An 18,933-nucleotide genomic window follows, 5' to 3' on the forward strand; every position below is an offset into this window, starting at 1 on the left:
GCCACTCATCAAAAAATTGTAAATAAAAAGAACTTTAGGTGAATGTAGAAAGGTCTTGCTGAGACTGAAATCAAGTCAATATAAACTATTGCCCTTGGGAAAATGTTTTTGTAAAGTGGTGCTCCTCAGACTGAATCCTTATAGGTCATATTCCACCCGAGATATTCAAAGCTAGGTCAGTTATTATATTTTGCGACTTGTGCTGCAGAATATGTATGTTCTATATTCTGCTAATATATCGATGCTTTGTGATCTGGTTGGTATCAAATATCCGTACATTTTGATTTGTAGTCTCTGTTGGAGTTATGTATTTGATAACGAAATAAAGAACAGTCAATTATGATCGTGTGGATTTTAATTCCAATCGTTTAACTTCATAGGGTGATTTAATTTTAGTAGATTATAAGGAATTTGTTTTGAGAAATAAAACAATCTATGAACTAACAATAAATATTGGAAATTGTATAATTTTTGATTAGGTAATATATGTAAATCTGTTTTCATTTCGCAATCTCCCGCTTTATGCCTGTGATATGGGAGATACCGATGGTATCTACTGCGTTTTTATCAATTATCGCTTTAACTGTTACTTGGTAAAAATTGTATATGTATTTAGGATATAAATATTATATGCAATGCGTTCCAGACTTACAAGACAGTTATCCTAATTGCGGAGTACAATTTTTGAACAAAATGGAAAAATTTACAATCGAAAATAGCTTAAAATGGTTTTATGCTTCACGGAACGTGCAACTTGCAGGCAACTGACTTATACATCCGAAACGCACTGTACAACTGCTCGGGGGATTTGCTCCAATACTTGAGCTTTACATATATATGCCTAGGTTTTTTTTTGTGTATTTTTAATGATAGGATTATTGGACTAACAGTAAGATCAGCTAGAATTTCCTTTGAGATGCAGATACATGTTCGTATTATATAATTTTCCAATCGATTCGCCATTACGAAACTAAGACTTAACAGGGCTATAAAATCAATCCAGATATTCATATGTATAGGCCAAGAGTTTAGTTTTGGTTAGTGCTACATGAGTTGGAACAATTCGATTTAGTTTTTGTTGGATAGTATGCATTCTAACAAAACATTTCAGAGTCAACGCAAATAATAGAACTAGATCTATGAATTCGATGCGGAATTTCAAGCATTTGAGATTTTTGTTTATACATTTCGAGTAATACATAGATGCATATAAGGATCTTATCCTTTACTACTTAGCGGTTATTATTGAATACAAATTTCTTGTGTTTATTATTTAATATTAAACGTGAAAAGTGGTACGCTTACATTCATAGATTTTCATCGTTTTGCAAAAAACATTTATAAACCATATTCATTCATATGTTTCTAGATTCAATATTAAGAACGAGGGACCATGGCAAGCTTTATGAGTTCAGAGTTGATAGACTGAGTGTGTGTGGGATCTTTCTGCACTTGAATTTGAATTGACTCTTGGAGAAATGTCGTCTAATTGACCCTTTCCGAAGTGTTGGCAGCGGCTGCTATTTGAATCTGTTTCTGTTCTTGAACTTGGCTTAGTCCAAGAACGGGTTTTGTCATACAGGTCGCGAATGGTGGGTATGTTGGGGATGTTGGTGTGAATGTGGATGCGGCTGGGTGACGCTGCTGATGCTGTGGTTACTGCTGCTGGTGCTAGCTCCTCCTCCACCACCGCCGCCCGCCTTTTGCCTTGTGGGTGGCGGCGGAGGCGGTGCCTGTCTCATGCGCTGCTGCAGGATTCTCGGCAACTGTGGATGCGCCTTGTGCTGAGCTGGTGGTGCGGGTGGTGGCGCTGGCCTCTGATGGTAGTGATTAGCCGATTGTGGCTGCTGCTGTTGTTGCTGCTGCATTTGTTGGTGCTTGCCCATTGAGGAGGCAGCGGATGAGGAGCCGGAGGCTCCTGAAGTGGAGCTAGTTGAGGCGTGGGAAGTGGTCGACCCAGTGGCCAGTTTGGTTGGCAGTCCCCCACTGGCTGCCGGCGAGGCCATGGCCCTGGAGTTCACAATCCCCGCACTCCCAGCTCCGGCAGCATCTGTCATCTTAGGCAAGGCTACTGGCGCATAGGAGCCATCGTCCTCTTCGTCGGAGCTCAATGAATTCGCGTCCGATGGAGTACGAGACCTCGAGGGTGGCGACAATGCGTCCTGCTCTTGCAGGAACACACGGAATCCCTGTATCGACTCGTTTAGCGCCCACAGCTGGGACAGCAGCGACAGATCCAACTGCCTCAGACCGTACATCTCCCGTCGCAAAATGGCCAACTGGTTGTCGATGGTGGACGAGGTGGCTCCAGTGCTGCTCGAGCTGTTAGTGGGCGTATGAACCGCTCCAGCGCTGTGGGTGCTAGAAGCGCGACTGTGCACAGACTCCCGATCACTGAGCGACTCCTGCGTGGACGAAAGACTACCGTGCCGCTGGCTGTGTCCGTGTCCATTGTAGCTGCGATTTCGGGACGCCGCCGCCGCCGATGAGGAGGTGGAGGGGCCCAGGTATAGTTCACCGGCGGCTACTGTCAGTGCGGAAACACTGGACGCTGGCGAGGCTGTGCGGGGATGGGGGCCAATGGCCACAGGAGTCGCCGTAGCGGCGCTCAGACTTTTTGGCAGTGGCGGCAGACCCGTCAAGTGCGGCTGGGCATCGTTGCCGCTGTTCTCCATCATTTGATAAAGCTTACTATGTCTCTACGGTTTCTTCTTAATGCTGATCTTCACGGGTATTTAGTAACTAGAACAATAACGCGGGCTTAATGCACATTGAACTTCCAGCTCTGGCGGCACATGGGGCACTGTTTGTTCAACGGTTGCAGGTTCAGCCACTTGACGATGCAGTGCATGTGGAAGCAATGGGAGCACACACCCCACACCAGCGGGCAGTCGTCACCGGGCAGAGCGCACTCCGGGCAGGTGCTCTCGAAGGACATGCGACAGATACCGCAGTTCTCGTCATTCGCTATCCAACGCCAAGTTGCAACTCCCGTCCATGACTTGATTGTCACTTTCATTTTGCGCACATTTGTCTCACACTGCAATTGTCTGGCTTGTCGCCGCTTTGCGTTGCATGGAATACGGGTCCTCTGGCAAATGAAGCGGGGGTTTTTCTACCGTTTCCGAATGTTTTTTGCAAAATATTGCCTTTTTTCTTTAGTTAGGCTGCTGAAAATAGGTCGATAGGTCTGGGTATCGATTGCCCGATTGGTCGTAGTGATGGGCGCACTGTGGACTGAGCTAAGCTGTCGGTCAAGCAGTACAACTTGTGATGGCCTGTTGTGGTATACGATATATTTTTTAATTTGTTGTATATTATGGTAAGTTATTGATAACAAAATTTTACTGTTCTCATGTTTTTTTTTTGAGTATTGTTAAAATGTACATTTGATGTGCACTTCATTGAGTCATATTCATAGGTATTAAGGTCGCCTTGGGCCTTTGCAAGCAGTTGATAATGATATCGATATCGCACTTTCAAGTGATATCGGTCCTTGGCGGGAAGCATTAAAAGTCTAATCTGTTCGGTAAGAAATAATTGATAAAGTCCTATGTACTTTGTTAAATTAGCCTGTTAAAAGCCTTTCTCTTACAGTTAAATATAGTTCAACTGAGTTATTCTTGGTCGTAGAGGTAACTGTATAAATATTATTTTCAATATCAAGGCCACGTTCTCAAAGCCGCAGGGCCATCAATTACAATTTTCGACAATGACGGGTCGGAACCCAGGTCAGATCTTCAATCAGCAATGCGAGCGAATCGTGTCTGAAACAACTTCCGAAAGCTTATGCTCCATCGGATTTGATGAGGCTCTGCGGCTGCCTGGTGTGGTTGTTGTTGCTTTGTTGTCGGGGGCCGGTGGAGTTGTTGTCTCCGGCTTATTCGCATTCAGTCAGCCGACGATTGTTGAACCCGACAGACGTGCGCGCACTACATATGTCAGCTAGCTCGATCGGCGAGCTTTACCCGTTTTACCCACTGTGTTTTTTTCGACAATTTCGCGTGCACAGCGTGATCATTGCCAAAAAGTGCTTTGTGTTTTGCCTCATGTGTGACGCAGTTTTTTTTAGCAAAGGTTCTGTAAAACTGCAAACGGGATCCGCATACAAAAACCCTTGTGAGTGAAAAGAAAGTGCCTGCGAAAAGGAGTTGATTGAAAGTTGTATAGTAATTGAAAGGAGCCGCCGGTTGCGCAGTGAACGATCTTGTGAGAGAGTGGAATAAAGTCAAAACACAAAAAGTGAAGTACAACAACACCGCGCTGTTTAAGAACCTGTAATTGAAAACGCACTTGAAGTACACCCATACACCCAGCACAGGCAAGAATAATATGTATAAAAAATAAGCCCAATAATACGCCATACAACACGTTGTTGACCCTGAGCCAGAGCCTCGTGATTTTCCAAGAACAAGTAGAGCCACCCCCTTTCGGTTCCCCCCACCTCTCCCACAAAAGAAAAACCCCTCGATGATGGCAATTATTTAGCATAAGAATTCATGTTGCAGTTTATTGCACTCGGTCTGCCTCCTGTTTCTGGAAAAAAAACCGTTTGCGCCTTGCAGGGAGATTCTGCTACCTTACTTGGTGTTCCGGTTTTTGGTCACGCCCGGGATTTTCTCGAATTCTGCGAATCACTTACATATATACGTACTCATATGGCGACTATAAAAAACATGGTGTGTTTGTCTGTGCTCGCCAGTTTTCATTGCAAATGCAATGCGAAAATTCAATTAGATATTTGCGATTCATTTCACTTTGATTTGTCGTGCCTCGTCATGTGTCGCGTCCATAAAATGTGGCTAATAAACAAACAATTTTTTACCTCTTCAGCGCTTTAGATGCGAGTCCAAATAAACAATTAACAAACCGACAAGACTTTGAAGCTATTCATTTGCTTATGACTCATTGAATTTCGGCTCTTGGTATTCGCAGCTTCAATCCTTCGATTGAGTCATACTGTTAAACACAAAGTAATTCATAACATTCGATATAGTACTAGATTCTAATTAAAAAACTCCACATTATTTGTGTCGGCTAACATTGGCAAAGATAAACACATTTGAAATACTAAACATGTATAGTATATATAATCGCCACAGCCATTTCTGGTTATCATGCTTTTCAACACAATTTTGATTGATTGTATATATCCCAGCGATTAGTTTTTCGCTTGGTTAACATTCCCAAACTCTTCCTTTCGTCATGTCATATCTAATCAATAATCGTAGACAACCGAAAAAGTGCTGCTGTTATCATGTCAAAGCCATCCGCTTCAAATCAAAGTTAGTCAACAGGCTTTCGAAACCGGGCGTTGCATTTGCCTTACAAGCGGAGTGGTGAGAAGAACTTGCATTATCGTCAAATGCGAAATAAGTGCTATAACGTAGCTTTAGTGCTCGCGCTATATGGTCATGAACAATCAAGTGATTACTGATAAAAAAAAATTGAAGCAAATGGACTGGCAAACAAAATACTTGGCAGGCGGATTTGGCCGAGATAAGTGCCCATATACCTATACACGAAATGTATTTTAAGGAAGCATCTCGGCGGAGGGACGTGCTCTGAGTGAATGATTCAAGTAAATATTACTTATGAGACACCTGTGACTCACTCGCCTGAGATACAAAATCGCGGAACTGAAATGATCACAATGGAACGAGGATCGCCTACATAAATCGCATTCATTCATAAAAAAGCACAATAAAATCGTTCTAGCCACATTTAGAAGGGGAATGTAATGTCATGGGAATCTGTATTATTCCGAAGAACAGAGTCAGATTCACGTAAAGTATTTCCCGTTTAAGCTGGAACTACTTTTATATTCAGGGTCTTTTTTCTCCACTCAATTAATGGGCCAACCATTTAGGGAACCTTTGTTGGTAATCGGAGCTATTATCTCTGTGAACAAAGGTAAAGAAATGCAATTTTGCTTTAGTGTATTAATTGATTACGGTATACGTTGTGGAGCAACAAGGTGAAATGTATTTCTCAATGGGAAATTTATGGCATTATCTTAAAATCTTTCTGGTTTTCATGCCTCAAAAGTCTTTAGAAGAGTAAGAGTGTACTTCCGACTTCAACTGATTTAATATCCCTTAATAATCATTTATTTGGCCTTATCAATTAATTTGTATTTATTTTTATACATTTCATTCCGGTTTCATTCATTAAAAACATCTGTGGTCAGAATAACTTCAAACTTCGCTTTTAAAATTATCTGGTAGCTTAATGGAAAATATAATTCAATTTCACGTCAAAAGGTATAAATGCTAACATAATGGCTATAAACGCAGAAAGTTGAGCCGACAGGCACGAATCGAAAATATTTGCGAGCTCCATTACGCTTTGAGTTTGACTTACTAATTTATAAGATCAACAGAGAACCCGCGCGTGCTCTAAAAACTTAAATATATAGAAAAAACATTCGAGAATCGATCTGCAGTTGCGAAAACGACGGGGTGCGGAAAGTTTTCGGTTGCCAAGTGAAACTCGATGGCAATGCAGCAGGTCCAACTCGATCGCAATACAAGTCAGTCTCTGATGTCTGATGCCTGTCAAAGCCTAAAAACTGAAACGAGGCCAATGCACGCCACTTGTCGTCTGTGGCTTTTAGTTTACCATGAACCGATCGATGCTATCTATATACATACGAGTAATACATGCATATGTTCATATCCAAGCTGCAAGTCGGGCTGCGGTTAATGACACCTGGGTTCGATCTTTCTGGTCAATTGTAGAGGCTAATTCGGAGATGCCCGTTGCGTGTGAATGATTTTACTCGACGGGTTATTGTAATTTACACATTGTATTTAATCCAAAAGTCAACAGCAAACAATCAGCTGTTGATCTTCGGAAACGGAAAATGCATATCCTATATGGCAAGCCATGTAAATTGAGATATTAGTCTCAAAGTGTTAATAAAAGCTGTTGTTATGGAACCCATTTTTACGCATTTCGTGGCTGAAAAGGTTTCCAAAAATTCTTAGAAAACTCGTTAAAAACTTAGTAACTCTACAGTTTTTAATGCCCCTATAAGTAATCATTCATTATACCTACATATGCACATACATATCGATATGTGCATTTTTAGCCTCGCCAATATCTCAAACAATGCCAAGCTCAATTAATTGAAGTGGGAACTCGAATTGAAATTCTACTAAGCCAACTAACGTTGATAAAACTATGTAGATAAATACATGCTTCTCTCCTGAAATGCAAATAAAGATATACAAAAAAAATTAACAAAAATTATAATATACCAACTTTTTACGCTTATGAACTTTTCGGTGATTTTCCAGTGAGAGATTCTAGATAATGTTAATTTCGTCGTTTATTATATTGTATATGGGCATGTACATATATATTTTTTACTGCCACAAAACTCGTTTTGTCGTAAAATGTTTTATATGGTTGAAGAGAGGGGCTGATGTTGTGAAGGGATGACTGACAGGGGTATACAAAGTTAATTAATTAAAGTGCATTAGGTGATAGATGCAACTTACTAGACAATCTTTCGAATTGAAACCGCTTAGCTAAAGATTTTCCAGTTCCATAATGCAATCAAAGCTCGTGATTTCGCTAGTTAATTTGACTTGTGGAAATGGGTTATGCATATGAATTTCAATTTTGTTTTTATTATAATATTATAATTTTGTTCGAAAGAATTCACCGCATTGCATGCAACGCTCGAGTGACTCGTGAAATTATACATTGTAATCCGAATTTTATTGTTTGCAGTTTTGGTGCTGAATTTGTTTTGCACTCTGTGCGGAAGTTATTCGCTCACAAATTTTTAACTGCGGCATGCGATTTTTTCTGTCAAATTATCGAAACATTTCTATTTCGAGCCAGTTCAAAGGTCAGGGTAAAACAATAAAGAACGAGATATCCACAAAATTCTGATTGCTTTGTCAGGTTTAGTTAACGAGATATTAATCGCAAACTTTTCACAGCCCATTAAAAAGACAGAGACAAGTTAAATGATTTTTGCTGAATGCTTTTTAATTGTTTACCCTAATTAATGACTTGGAAAATGGTTGGTATGTATATGTATGTATGTACATATATGGCAAGTCGATGCTGACTGAGTGGCTAAGCTTTTGCCCACAAATTATGATTTTTACACTTAGCTTTAGCCAAAGTTGTTTGACTTGTTTCAAGGTAATTCAAATTTATGTCAAGATAAATTATAATTACAATTAAGGTTTAATGCAAACGTATTTGCGCAAACATTTATAAAAAAAAATTAGCTTAAGGAAGAAAAATCGATTTTTGATATTCGTAGTTTTATTTAAGATACAAGTTTAAGTCTAGACATTTGGTCATAGTGAAGATGGTGTTATATGAAATTTCACTTGTTTCTGAAATCCCATTAACTTACCAAATTCCAATATTACTCAAACCCCCCCCGTGGTGTATTGTATAACGCCATTTGAGTTGGAATGAGTTTCACGCATAAAACGTGTAGACATCAACAAATTGCATTACACGGCTTAAAGTAACAGTGACAACAGAAAGGTAGCAACAAAATTACTGCCATTCATTTCAGCGCAGCTGATTGACATTCAATTACCAACCCCTTCCTCGTCATCGCAGGAACTTTAATGAGTGTTGAGCGCTTTTCAATTCAACTGTCGCCGAATGCTATGAATAGCTACGGCTTTATCAAAAGACAATCAATTGATCGATTGTCGCAGCTGGGTCTCACATGATTCGCTGTGGTCTATGAACTCGGGAGAAGTTTACACGAATGCTTCAATTTTCTTTTCTTTCGGTATTAAACATATCTTTACAACCAGCAAACAATTGTCTTGCTTCTTGACACCTTTAAGCGCAATGAAATCGGGGAATTACCTTATCTGCACTCAGAGATTAGGTTCTCAGAATGAACTTGGAGATAAACCAAATAAAAGAGATCTGAGCAACACAAATTTGTTAAGCCGGCGCAATGAAAGTAGTTATTGAGAAGTTGACATGTAATTTGATGCTGTAAAATATTAAAAAACAAGATAGAATGTCACAGTCGAGTTCCCCGACTATCAGTTACTTCTTACTCAGCTAATGGAAGTGCAAAAATTATAAAAAAAAAATTGAAAAAAAATATATTTCTAAATTTGAATGCAGATTTGTAGAGAATTGTGCCAGAAACATTTAAAGGTATGCCACTTCAAAATCCGATTAAGATAAGTGGAGTTATGGAGTTTAGAACTTCAGCCTTGGGGCATTTTTTAATTTTTCTCAATTTCTACAACATCATACATCAGAAAAATTACAAAAAAATTGAAAAAAAATATATTTCTAAATTTGAATGCAGATTTATAGAGAATTGCGCCAGAAACATTTAGAGGTATGCCACCTTAAAATCCGATTAAGATAAGTGAAGTTATGGAGTTTAGAACTTCAGCCTTGGGGCATTTTTTAATTTTTCGCAATTTCTACAACATCATACATCAGAAAAATGACAAAAAAATTGAAAAAAAATATATTTCTAAATTTGAATGCAGATTTGTAGAGAATTGCGCCAGAAACATTTAGAGGTATGCCACTTCAAAATCCGATTAAGATAAGTGGAGTTATGGAGTTTAGAACTTCAGCCTTGGGCCATTTTTTAATTTTTCTCAATTTCTACAACATCATACATCAGAAAAATGACAAAAAATTTGAAAAAAAATATATTTCTAAATTTGAATGCAGATTTGTAGAGAATTGCGCCAGAAACATTTAGAGGTATGCCACTTCAAAATCCGATTAAGATAAGTGGAGTTATGGAGTTTAGAACTTCAGTCTTGGGGCATTTTTTAATTTTTCTCAATTTCTACATCATACATCAGAAAAATGACAAAAAAATTGAAAAAAAATATATTTCTAAATTTGAATGCAGATTTATAGAGAATTGCGCCAGAAACATTTAGAGGTATGCCACTTCAAAATCCGATTAAGATAAGTGAAGTTATAGAGTTTAGAACTTCAGCCTTGGGGCATTTTTTAATTTTTCCCAATTTTTACAACATTATACATCAGAAAAATGACAAAAAAATTGAAAAAAAATATATTTCTAAATTTGAATGCAGATTTGTAGAGAATTGCGCCAGAAACATTTAGAGGTATGCCACTTCAAAATCCGATTAAGATAAGTGGAGTTATGGAGTTTAGAACTTCAGCCTTGGGGCATTTTTTAATTTTTCTCAATTTCTACAACATACATCAGAAAAATGACAAAAAAATTGAAAAAAAATATATTTCTAAATTTGAATGCAGATTTGTAGAGAATTGCGCCAGAAACATTTAGAGGTATGCCACTTCAAAATCCGATTAAGATAAGTGGAGTTATGGAGTTTAGAACTTCAGCCTTGGGCCATTTTTTAATTTTTCTCAATTTCTACAACATCATACATCAGAAAAATGACAAAAAATTTGAAAAAAAATATATTTCTAAATTTGAATGCAGATTTGTAGAGAATTGCGCCAGAAACATTTAGAGGTATGCCACTTCAAAATCCGATTAAGATAAGTGGAGTTATGGAGTTTAGAACTTCAGTCTTGGGGCATTTTTTAATTTTTCTCAATTTCTACATCATACATCAGAAAAATGACAAAAAAATTGAAAAAAAATATATTTCTAAATTTGAATGCAGATTTGTAGAGAATTGCGCCAGAAACATTTAGAGGTATGCCACTTCAAAATCCGATTAAGATAAGTGAAGTTATGGAGTTTAGAACTTCAGCCTTGGGGCATTTTTTAATTTTTCTCAATTTCTACAACATCATACATCAGAAAAATGACAAAAAAATTGAAAAAAAAATATATTTCTAAATTTGAATGCAAATTTGTAGAGCATTGCGCCAGAAACATTTAGAGGTATGCCACTTCAAAATCCGATTAAGATAAGTGAAGTTATGGAGTTTTGAACTTCAGCCTTGGGGCATTTTTTAATTTTCACAATTTCTACAACATCATACATCAGAAAAATGACAAAAAAATTGAAAAAAAATATATTTCTAAATTTGAATGCAGATTTGTAGAGAATTGCGCCAGAAACATTTAGAGGTATGCCACTTCAAAATCCGATTAAGATAAGTGGAGTTATGGAGTTTAGAACTTCAGCCTTGGGGCATTTTTTAATTTTTCTCAATTTCTACAACATCATACATCAGAAAAATGACAAAAAAATTGAAAAAAAAATATATTTCTAAATTTGAATGCAGATTTATAGAGATATATAGATAATAGAAACTATTTTATAATTTAATAGTATATAGTATATAGTAATAGTAAATCTGAACTAAATCACTTGGGCTTACGGTTCAGTTTGTTGAACTTTGTTTTCGGAGTTGTCGTTATCAACTCGTTTAAATTCAATTAGCAATCGTTTAATAAGACTTTACAAAACTGACTTAATAATCTATTGATATGACTTTACAAATTTGCAATCTATTGATAAGATTGTAGAGAACAGAAAACTCAGATAACAAAGAGGCGAAGGTTGAAAGGGAGTAAAGGAGATATTTCGACAGCCTAAAAGTATGCTTATTGGGGAACCTTGGATGGATACCCACCCTCCACCCCCCGGCACCCAACCACCTGTGCAGAGAATGTGGCCTCAATTTGCAGAAGCGCTTATCGTCCAAAGCGTTAAGTAAACTCAGGCGGGCAAACACGAGTACATGTGTAGCTAGGTTATCTTCGTGTGCGCGGTGCAAGTTTAAAAAGTTTCAATTACTCCACCAACACACGCCCACACACACGCACACACACAGACAGAAGTGCAAGGCTCGAGCAGGTGTCACAATACAGCAACAGGTTACAGTGGCACGAGACTAGGCCACATTGAATAAAATTATTCCATGTCTGCCTATTGCACATTCATTTTAAATCAGGGATTTTGATTTAAATTGTTGTATTTTTGTTGCTTATTTAGCTATGCAGACTTAGGCAATGCATTCAACAGTTCCATTTCATAGGTTTTTCTTTATAAATATTATTGAAATTAACACCGTGTACAAACTGCGCGCTCAGCAACTTGAATGTCTGCGAAATAAAGCGAGCGGAATTTAAACTGAACGGCATAGAATGCGATAACGGATGGTCATAAATTATTAAATATTCTTGCAAATTTAATCTGATAATGTTGGGGACGCGCCTCGCCACCTGACCCACGGTGCACAAGAGAGCGAGAAAAGTAGAGAGTTGGCGCTGTTTAATCGGGAGAGCGCCTAAAATAGTTAAAAATTGTCGCAAAATCATCACTCTCTGGCAGTAATCTATCATGCGCGATCGATCAACGGCTCTCTGAAACTGCCTCTGCCCTTGCCCACCACCTCCTCCCATGACTCCACCTCCAGAGAGAGGAGTTCATAAAGTGGGTGAGAGAGAGCCTTCTCCAGTAGCTCTCTCAAATTTACTCACTTTTATCACACACACGTACACTCTAAAAAATGCCAATAAGAAAATATTCTCATTAAACAATAAAATATTTTAATAAAATATATTACATAACGAACAACGAAACGAATTTAGACATATTCAAATAAATTAGGCATTGTTGGGAATTTACTACATTTGGTTCTGGTTCTACATGGTATACGTGTCGTATGAGCAATATTTTGGTGAAACGAGACTATTTGAGCTACGCTTCAATTCAAATAAATAAATTCTTCTTCCTAATAACAAAGGCCAACTTCTAGAAGTTTTATGTAAAAATATATTTCTAAGAATATATATTTAGTGTAAATGCACCCCTTCAATATATTAAAGATGTACTGGGATATGCAAAACGAATTTCTTGAAATTTGGCAGGCTGTTTCCCTCAGTGTAGAGTCGAGAGCGGGTGGAGAGCGCCATCAGAGCGCGATTTGGGGCCACTTCATGTGCCGATAAAAGCAGTTTCCACACGCTCACCGCTCGCCACTGAAAAAAAATTTCTGGAACGAGTCGCACGCACCGCACGTTCCTCCGCAGAGAAACACCAAAAACAATAACAACATAACTCGTCGTCGTCGCACAAATCCGAATTTAATTTATTATTCCCAAACAGAAATCATAAATTAATCAAAGCAATTGTTACAACACAAAAACGATTATCGGACTCGGATTCTCTTCATTTTTTTTGTTCGGGCGAAGAGCAAAAAAAAAAGTCAAGAAAGCAAGAGGAAGAGGAAGAGCAGTGGGGAGTCAACAACAAAATGTGCCGCTGCTGTCAAAAGTGAGTAAACGCTATGAATTTTCTCCCCCAACCCCCCTTCTCGCTTACCAACTTGCTCCGCATTCGAGCCAACAATTCACTTGGCTAACACATTCCGAATCGCCTTCTTTCCCATTTTCATTTGTAGCTGCTGGGAGGATTTCTACTGGAATTGCTTCGAGGAGCGTTTCTGCTACGACGAATCCATCGGTGAGTTTTCGAGCTACTTTGATTGGGGGCAGTTGACGGATATGCTGGTTACGATTACTTGAATTGAGTAGTTCGGCTACCGCCACTCAAATACTCACTCTCTTCGCGCGCGGCACTCGCACAAGAAACTAATAAGATCTTGAAACGCACAATGCTACGGCGATTTTGCGCGATTTAACGTGTTTGGCATTTGGAATCGAGTACGAGTACGTAAAAGGAAAAAAAAATGAAACACAAGCAGATAAATCAGTTTTATGGCATTTTTTGTGTGCCAAACTTGCATGTAGGGTATCTTAAAAAGTTTCGCCTTAGTAAACTTCGCAAAGTTTTGTTTACATACATATATTTATATATATACATACATACATACATGGAATGGCAAGAACAATTTTGTTATTTTACATTATGCAATGTATTAAAATGTATTAAAAATAATTTAACGAGCGAATGTTCATAGAGTGGTACAGTTAGGCTTAAATCGATCAAATTAGATTTCTCGCTATGTGTTTGGAAATGTAACGTAAGAAGTGAGGACTTGGAAGTTTCCAGAACAAATTTGTTTGTACGATTATTTGTTTATTTCGTTTACTAATTCCTTCGCCTCCTTGCCCCTTTAGCCAACTACAATCCCGAGGAGGACGAGGACTACTTGGCATCCAGGAAGAATGGCCAGATTATTGGACGCATGCAGCCGACATCGGCTGATAATAATAATTCGCTGACGGTGCCCCAGCCGATTTGCGATCAGCCGCAAATGAGGCAGGGCAACTCGAGCTTGGGCCTGAGCCTAATGAGGTACTAATAGATAGATTAAAGCCCGATACAGAGATCGCATTTCGCACTTTGTTTGGGTGGCTGGCGATTAGCGATTAATTGGCATGCTCGTGTTGGCTTGCTGTTGGCAATATCAATTGGCATACATATAACCAATATCTACTTTCTTTGTGGCCCTTTTAGCGGCAAGATCCACGAGGAGGACTATCGTCGAGAGACGCAGATCAATGTGCCCAACTTGGGGCCGGAGATATTGGCGGTGTTTGCCAACTCGCAGATCTTCCAGGACCATCAGCCCACCAAGCTCAATCGGATCAGCACCAAGACCTATCTGGCCGGTATCCATTCGCCGAATCGCGAGATGCCCACAACACCGCGGCTCAGCGATCAGGATCGATTGCTGCGGCGTCTGGAAGGTAATGATGGCCCCAGTGGTGCACACACCCCACTTTTGGGTGGTGCTGGTAATGGTAAAATCAGCGGCAAGAGCACCCGCAGCAGCAGCATCGTATCCAGCGGTGTGCCCAAGGTCAAGTTCTATCTGAACTGAGACTCGATGGCATCGATGGGTTTTGGGGTTCAATGGGTACTAGCAGTATTTGTGCCAAAGATTGAGGAACTACTCTCGCAGAGGGTGACCAATATCGCCAAAATGTGACTTAATATTATTAATTAATTTAGCTGTAAGTGTGGCCCATATCGCACATACACAACGCAACAAAATATTCGAAAGAGACAGCAAGGCCAGTGTGGCTGGCATTTAGTATTATCTATACTCCTAAGTAGCCTAACTTAAGTTAACTTAAACGTTTACTATTTAAGTCTTAATTGTTGGACCTTGTAATTGTTTAGTCCTAAGTGACCAATAGCAAACAGTATGATTTTCATAAAGTTTTAAAACAAAAATTTCGCTTGGGTTTCACTTATGCGCTCCTCCACATTTGAAATATAGGGTGTTACACATTCTGAAATGTTTTATTCAAACTGATCGATTGACTTTATCTTTAGGCCAAAGTTCTGATAAACACATCATCGTGCCTTTAAATCGCGTTTACCAGCATTTCAGCAAATTACTTTGTGCACTCAGAACAATTGCTTTGTTTGTCAAGTTTGCATTACTCAGCTTTTGCTAATTGCAAGGGACTGAGCTGGGATCGCTTAGTCAAACATATTCACATTCCAAACGTTCAGCTTGTAGAGAGATTTCTCAGAAGTGGTTGCAATGATTTCACTGAGTAACTTCGAAAATCATTCGTTAACAAAAGCCGTCAAAGGAAGTTTAGTCTGGGCTAGTAATCACTTTTCAAGCGGAAAGTTAAGCTAAAATAGTGTGGGCTCATAATCACATTTCAAACGGAAACTTAAATTGAAATTGTGTGGGCTTATAATCACATTTCAAACGGAAATTAAAATTAAAAGGGAATCTAAAAAACGCATAAACAATATTTGAACGAGTTTTCATCAGCATCATATGTCATATTTGCTAAAACAATTATTATAATTTTGCAGTCGAAATTTTTCCGCAGGCTTGCCTCTCAAACCATTAACCCCATTTAGCTTCAAAAAATATTCATTCATTAATATCTCAACGAGGAAGCGCGGAAAAGAACAAATCTGGATCTGAAGCCAGATTTAATTAACAATTTTATTTCTCGATGACGCAGACAGCACCTTAAGGTGCCGGTTCCAACTGGAGTTAAAAAATAAGAAGATAATATTTGCTGTACGTCACACATTTGATCTCATTTGGGAAGAAAGATAAAACCATAGCCAATTGTAGATGATTTAATGGGCTATTAGGCCGGGCCACTGATTTATTGCAATATTGGCAAATTGGTTAATCACTGCGCCAGAATTATTCCACCAAGCCGATTCCATCAGCAAAACGAACCGAACCCAATTAGTCAAATTTCGATTTTCTTATCGAGACCATAAAAGAGTGTTAACAGCAAATAAACACCCAGGCAATATGAATATGTTTGCCCATTTATGTACATATATCAACAAAAATACATTTATAGGTGTATTTTTTTTAATAGATAAGAGACTCGAGCTGGTAATCAGTTTTTGCATGCTAACGATCGATTCCTCAGCTTTTCCTCAGCTGATAAAAGTAAAGGTGCAGAGAAACCGTCAATTTTGTAGATGTGTGGGGCTTGTCATTTCATTCTATAGAACTCTAACAAAAAAGAAAGAAATTTATATGTATCATCGTTTATTGTTTAGTTTCATTAAAAACACTTATCAGCACTTGAACACGGTTATCTCTATAGAAAATGAAATCGAAGTTAATAATTTGTATGTTTAATGTATGAAATTTTTATTTATCTCGATATATTATTGATCGTTTCCATTTCAAAGAGAGTAGGTTTTAATATTTAAACAGCAGTTGTTGCATGCATCAATACTTAACAAATCGTGTTTAATTAGTTGTATGTCCGAATAATCTCAGGTTTCGTTTCGATATATAACAAAACATTTACAACAATCAGTGCAAAATGGAACAATATACAATTGATACCCCAATTTCGGAGAATTGGCATGCAAGTTTTATGTACTGTATTTTTATTTACACTTGTAAATTATATTGTTATACGTGTGTATGATATCTTAACTATATTCACGTAGTCATCACGTTCTGTCACTGATTTTGGATGATTTTTCCGCTTCCAGTCGAGGGCTCCTGTACATTTGTAGGTTCTTTGTTGTGGGTATTTCTCCATCTACATTATATTATTTCGTCAGCCCCTTTTACCTTATAAAGCTGACGTTCATTGTCGGGGGCTTGACGATACTTAAAACACCATCATACGTCATCTTGTAGCGTATAATACCTTTTGCTTTTCCGAAATATGATCTAATTAGTTTTCGATTAAGAATTAGTAATGAGTAAATTAAACTATTTCATAAGAATCTAATTTTTTACATAATATATTGAGAACAATTTTGAACTGTAGCTAAATGTAATCTTACTTTTCATTTATGTTCACAAATACATAAGGAAGCTGACTTTACTAAGTTGGTATTTGACAATGGGTTGCCTTCAAAGCGCATTCTAGTTATCCAAATAAGAAAAATTGTTTTCATTGCAAATATTGACTGAATCAGAATGATTACTATATATAATACTGATAAGAAAATCGTGCGACTTTATTCACTTAATGTTTGAATGTACAATTGGTATTTGTAGTGAAAAACACTTTAAAAAGTCAAATTTAATGTTCAAATCTTGAAAGTACTGAAAATGAAGGCAAAATAAGGCAAGTAAGCTTAAAAATCTATTACTTCTATCATAGTAACTAGCGAATTCAGGCTCTTAAATTTTAATTTTAGCCACAGTCGAGGGCTACTTATTATTATCTGCAAATATCTTTCCTATCTGCCATGAACTCAGCCCTTATCTTGTTTGCCAACCTTTTATGCGTCTTGGTTGTCATCTACTTTTCCAACTCTTTCAGAGAACTTGATATAACTGAGGCCTTACAAAGATAATAATGTTCTTTCTGACAGTTCGCTAATTAGGGTACATTTAAATCGGGACAATGTCTCCAAGTTAAATAAGTATATATTTATTGTATGGATAGGATTTTGCAAGTGCCTAACACTTTTTTAAGACGATCGTGCCTTCTTTTTGCAGGAGATGCCACTGATGCGAGAACAGGATCGGCGGAGAAGCGTATCACCTTCACCTTGGCTCCCAGTTCCGCCGAATGCTCGCCGTCGGGTAGCCAATCGACCCTTACTCCCAAAAAGTTCGAGGCCATTGCCGAGGAGGAGAAGGAGGACGACAAGGCCGATGAGGAGGAGGATGAGGGCATGGAGGAGGTGGTGCTACGACCTCGACTCATCGACCGGCATCCCCATCTGCTGGCCAATCCCAGTGGCCTGACCACCACGCCCAAACGGATCCTGCGATCCGCCAAGAGCGTTCCGCACATGAATGTGCGCTCGTCGGCCAGTGAGACGGATATATTCTCCATAAGCGGTACGATGACCGGAAGCAGCCAGATTAGCATGACACCGGAGGTGCCATCGATATCGTTTAGTAATCTGCCGAAGAACTACGAGGACACGCCCACCATCGAGAAGTACAGGGTATCACAGAGCCTCTACTCCATTCAGACGGCAAATGCTGCACGGGCCACGCAAGATGATTACTCCATGCCCCGCTACTTCCGTCGATCTGCGATGCTATTGACCCAGAGCTCTGAAGTCCTGCCCGGCGCCAGTTCATTGGCATCCATGTCGCCATCGATGGCCTCGTCCTCTGCCTCGCCCGGATCCTCCAAGGACGAGCTGCGTCGCCCAGAGAAGGAGAAGAGCAAACGACTCCAGATGCTGCGCGGAAATCTACCGCCCCTACTTATCCATTCCGTGTCCTTCAAACGAAATCGCGACGAAGGCAAGCAGGTTGACTAGTCGCTCTCCAGATATACATAAGTTTGTTAACCACATTGTCCAAGTTTTTAATGTTTAAAATGTATTAGCCTTTAGTACCTGCTTATGCGTTTTGTGTATTACCTTCCAAGCAATGACCTGTCCAACAATTCCGCAGTATTCAGATGTACGTTTTATTGAGTTACTTGTTGATATTACAAAATAAATTGTATTTTACCACACAAAAAAACGAGAAAGGATTATATCCAATAAATCTTTAAAAAATTAAATGGAAATCTAACATATATCATAATATTTGTAGCTAGGCGACATCTATCTATCATCTATGTATATTCATAATTCTATTAAAAATAAACCATAATTGAGA

General features: G+C 38.6%; 3 protein-coding genes across 3 annotated transcripts; 1 reads left to right on the forward strand and 2 right to left on the reverse strand.

The window, feature by feature from the left end:
• Positions 1-337: 337 nt before the first annotated feature.
• Positions 338-3,326, reverse strand: LOC6541186 (anaphase-promoting complex subunit 11). Its single transcript, XM_001969184.3, has one exon. It carries the CDS (start codon positions 3,017-3,019, stop codon positions 2,762-2,764), a length of 258 nt encoding a protein of 85 aa, XP_001969220.1. The 5' UTR covers positions 3,020-3,326; the 3' UTR covers positions 338-2,761.
• LOC6541285 (trithorax group protein osa) lies at positions 338-3,326 on the reverse strand. The gene has a single exon (XM_026978697.1). The coding sequence runs from the start codon at positions 2,676-2,678 to the stop codon at positions 1,575-1,577; it is 1,104 nt and encodes a 367-aa protein (XP_026834498.1). The 5' UTR covers positions 2,679-3,326; the 3' UTR covers positions 338-1,574.
• Positions 3,327-3,863: 537 nt separating this feature from the next.
• LOC6542157 lies at positions 3,864-18,933 on the forward strand. The gene is made up of 6 exons (XM_001969185.3): positions 3,864-4,119; positions 13,038-13,205; positions 13,333-13,394; positions 14,012-14,189; positions 14,352-14,584; positions 17,806-18,933. The coding sequence occupies exons 2-6, from the start codon at positions 13,186-13,188 to the stop codon at positions 18,585-18,587; spliced, it is 1,275 nt and encodes a 424-aa protein (XP_001969221.1). The 5' UTR covers positions 3,864-4,119; positions 13,038-13,185; the 3' UTR covers positions 18,588-18,933.

Source organism: Drosophila erecta, unplaced genomic scaffold (genome assembly GCF_003286155.1).
Source record: "Drosophila erecta strain 14021-0224.00,06,07 unplaced genomic scaffold, DereRS2 tig00000055-arrow-pilon, whole genome shotgun sequence".
Classification (NCBI taxonomy): Eukaryota; Metazoa; Arthropoda; class Insecta; order Diptera; family Drosophilidae; genus Drosophila; species Drosophila erecta.

What these genes read in the sequence shown, in the direction of transcription:
- LOC6541186 (XM_001969184.3), bottom strand. Translation starts at nt 3,019, where the DNA reads ATGAAAGTGACAATCAAGTCATGGACGGGAGTTGCAACTTGGCGTTGG.
- LOC6541285 (XM_026978697.1), bottom strand. Translation starts at nt 2,678, where the DNA reads ATGATGGAGAACAGCGGCAACGATGCCCAGCCGCACTTGACGGGTCTG.
- LOC6542157 (XM_001969185.3), top strand. Translation starts at nt 13,186, where the DNA reads ATGTGCCGCTGCTGTCAAAA. An exon ending in TTGGGCCTGAGCCTAATGAG is followed by an intron (nt 14,190 to 14,351) that starts GTACTAATAGAT and finishes TGGCCCTTTTAG; the next exon opens with CGGCAAGATCCACGAGGAGG. An exon ending in ATTGCTGCGGCGTCTGGAAG is followed by an intron (nt 14,585 to 17,805) that starts GTAATGATGGCC and finishes TTCTTTTTGCAG; the next exon opens with GAGATGCCACTGATGCGAGA.